Genomic DNA, 3898 nt, shown 5'->3' on the forward strand with positions numbered 1-3898 from the left:
TCCGGAACCCCAGATAAAGCATCAGCTGGAACCTCTAGCACTCCGGCAACATCCGGAACCCCAGATAAAGCATCAGCTGGAACCTCTAGCACTCCAGCAACATCTGGAATCCCAGGTAAAGCATCAGCTGGAACCTCTAGCACTCCAGAAACATCTGGAACCCCAGATAAAGCATCAGCTGGAACCTCCAACACTTCGGCAAAACCTGGGACCCCAGATAAAGTATCAGCTGGAACCTCCAGCAGTCCAGCAACATCCGGAACCCCAGATAAAGTATCAGTTTGAACCTCCAGCACTACGACAACATCCAAAACCCCAGGTAAAGCATCAGCTGGAACCTCCAACATTTTGGCAACACCTGGGACCCCTGATAAAGTATCAGCTGGAACCTGCAGCACTCTGGCAACATCCAGAACCCCAGATAAATCATCAGCTGGAACCTGTAGCAGTCCGTCAACATTCAGAACCCCAAACTGAGCAACAGGTGAAACATTTAGACCACCACCGACATCTGGAACTGCAAAATGTACAACGGGTGAAACATTTGGACCACCACCAACATCCAGAACTCGTAAAACACATAAAAGCTAAGACTGAAGAGATTTTAGTTTATGACAAACATGTGAAATCACAACACGAACACCTACCGACGTCTCCAGAGGGCTTTCAATGCATTGAAACAGAAGATGAGATTGTGATTAAATACCCGGGAAGCGACCTACACAGGAACACACAGCCAAGGGAAGTGTTGAAGTGGTCGGTTAATAATCAAGAGGTGAAGCAGGAAAATGAACTTTTGCTGGAATGTCCACAAATAGATCCGCAGAATAATCCGGTGTTGAAGTGGACGGTGAACAACCAAGAAGTGGGAGCTAAGGAGAAACCCCTGATCAAACATTCACCACATAACGAGCCCGTACTGAAGTGGACTGTCGATAACCAAAGAGTGGAAACAGTGAACGAACATTTGTTTAAAAAGTTGCACAGGGCAACTCAGAATGAATACAAATTAAAGTGTTTGGAGTGTGACCTGGCCTTTCACAACCTCTCACAGTTCATAAGCCACAGACGTATCCATAGACTTGAAAAGAAGGCCAGGCTGTCCAGCTTCAATACAGAGCAACCAATGCCGCTCCGTGCCGCACAACGAACGGGTGAGCCCAGCAGCTTGTGCAGGGACCTTGTACTTAAAAACTTGGACCTTATCACCAATAAAAACACAAACACTGTGACTGGGTTTACCATAAGTGAGACTGACAACAAACTGGTGGTAAACTTCCAGACCTTCCCACAGGTCACATCCATAGCTGATACCATTCATGCTCACATTGGGAGTGAAATTCAGGTGGTGCAGCTTGAATAAATCCGTGAATAGCGTAGAACAGTGAGTGCCAGGAAAGCATCAATCTGGGCTCCGTATAGTAATCATTGTGAATGATGTGACGACCCCGGGGTGACTCTGTGTATTGCAGTGATAATTCCTTATAAGTAAACATGTAAATTCTCAGTATATTATTATTATTCTAAGTCACTGGTGTGTTCATCTTCATTTTATCCAAAACTTCTGATTTGGAATATTTCCCAACATGCTGCTGGAAATCAGTGATCCATCTGAAGGTCAGGATATTGGTGGCTGATGACAGGTGAGACGTCTCATAGGACAGCACAACATTGCTTGTTCAATAATCAGCATGGACAGCTCATAATATTAAAGTGTGGAGCACTCATCCAATATCTCTGCTCTGCTAATATGCAAGTTAGGGTCAATAGGTTTAGAAAAGTCAATCTGTAAATGGATAGAGAACTGGCTTAAAGATCGCATCCAGAGAGTTGTAATTAATGATTCATACTCTGAATGGTGTAAGGGTATTAGTGGTGTACCCCAGGGTTCAGTGTTGGGGCCATTACTGTGTAACATCTTTATAAATGATATAGAGTTTGGGATTTCTGTGTTTGCAGATGACACCAAACTATGTCATGGAATTAAGTCCATACAGGATGTCTATAATCTACAAGCAGACCTGGATGTACTGTGTGATTGGCAGCCAAGTGGCAAATGACATTTAATATAGATAAATGTAAAGTTATGTACTTGGGGGTAACAACATGCATGCTTCATACTGTCTAGGGGGAATACATTTGGGGGAGTCAGAAATGGAAAAGGATCTGGGGGTTCTGGTAGATCATAGACTTAATAACAGCATGCAATGCCAAGCTGCAATATCTAAAGCTAGTAAAGTACTTTCTTGTAATAAAAGAGGAATAGTCTGCAGAGATGGAGACATAATCCTGTACAAAGCATTGGTCACACCACATTTGGAATATGCAGGCCAGGTTTGGGCCCCAGTTCACAAAAAGAACATTGTGGGATTGGAGAGAGTGCAGAGAAGGGCAACTAAACTAATAAAAGGAATGGAGGAACTCCGCTATGAGGAGAGATTAGCTGAACTGAATCTATTCTCCCTTGAGAAGAGACGTATAAGGGGGGATATGATCACCCTGTATAAATATATAAACGGTCCATATAGAGAACTCTCTTCCCAATTATTCACTGTAAGGTCATTACAAAGCACAAGGGGGCGCTCTTTGCATCTGGAGGAAAAGAAGTTTAAGCTCCGGATAAGGAAGGGATTCTTCACTGTAAGGTCTGTGATAATATGGAATCGGCTCCCTCAGGAAGGAGTTTCAGCAACTACTATAGATTGCTTTAAGAAAAAGCTGGATGATTTCTAGAAGCACAGAATATAACTGGGGATTAAGGATTTAAAGTACAAATAATAGAGACTGCTGATCCAGGGAACATCCAATTGCCTTGTGGGATCAGGAAGGGATTTTTTTTTCCCCTGTTGGAGTAAATTGTACCCGGGGTTTTTTAAGGGTTTATTTGCTTTCCTCTGGAACCGCTATGTCTTATAGGGTTTTTTATCTGGGACTTTTTTGGGTTTTTTAACTTGATAGACTTACGTCTTTTTTCAACCTGACTTACTATGTAACTATGCATGCAGTTATCCAATTGGTGTACAAGTTGCGCATTTTAGGTCATGTGATCACCTGAGAATGGCATTGATTCTATTTGAATTTATTAATGCATCAGCACAGCACTGCAGGCGACACAGATTATGCAAATCCCAAAACTGGGGTAGAAGATGTCATGTTTGACCCCAGCCATTTCCCCATACAATGCAATGCAGCATCTACAGTCCACTTGGCTGGTGTTGGGTCTCTAAAACTCCTGAAGAGGAGAGACGGATTGGATTTAAGAAGCACCCTACCACCACCTCTCGAGCAGCTGGAAAATGAATACTAATACAAGATCCAGGTAATCTCTCTTGTTTTAGGTTTATCTGGGTACAGCCCTCGGATATTTTTAGTAGCCACCTGGCTGTTTTTGGGTGGTTACTGAAGAGCTGGGTCACAATACTCGCCTACAGCTTCTTCCCACCCAGCTAAAAACCATTTCTGGGTTGAACACTGAAGATGACCTTACATGTTATAGGCATGAAGCACTATGGGGTTACTGTTCCTGTCACTTCCACCCGCTATCCCCGGCTGGGCTTATCAGGTTCTGGTTCTGGATCTGTCACTGGTACAAAGGGCCGGGGGAAAAGGTCAGGGTGGTAAATAGGAGGAGAAATCTGAGACCTCATTACTGTGGGGTGCAGGGGGTTCACCTGGGGGAACTCCGCATTTATCGTGAGGAGTATATAGGTGTATATAGAAGTATATAGGAGTATATAGGAGTATATAGAAGTATATAGGTGTATATAGGAGTATATAGGACTATATAGGTGTATATAGGAGTATATAGAAGTATATAGGAGTATATAGGTGTATATAGGAGTATATAGAAGTATATAGAAGTATATAGGAGTATATAGAAGTATATAGGTGTATATAG

The 3898-nt window shown here is 42.9% G+C and overlaps 1 protein-coding gene across 1 annotated transcript in view; it reads left to right on the forward strand.

The window, feature by feature from the left end:
* Positions 1 to 1363, forward strand: part of LOC140332146 (uncharacterized) — an 8792-nt gene extending 7429 nt beyond the window's left edge. Inside the window, exons 5-6 of the mRNA XM_072413440.1 lie at positions 39 to 273; positions 320 to 1363. Of these exons, the coding sequence (XP_072269541.1) occupies positions 39 to 273; positions 320 to 1363 (1279 nt within the window). The remainder of the gene's footprint in view (positions 1 to 38; positions 274 to 319) is intronic.
* Positions 1364 to 3898: the final 2535 nt, after the last annotated feature.

Source organism: Pyxicephalus adspersus, chromosome 5 (genome assembly GCF_032062135.1).
Source record: "Pyxicephalus adspersus chromosome 5, UCB_Pads_2.0, whole genome shotgun sequence".
Taxonomy (NCBI): Eukaryota; Metazoa; Chordata; class Amphibia; order Anura; family Pyxicephalidae; genus Pyxicephalus; species Pyxicephalus adspersus.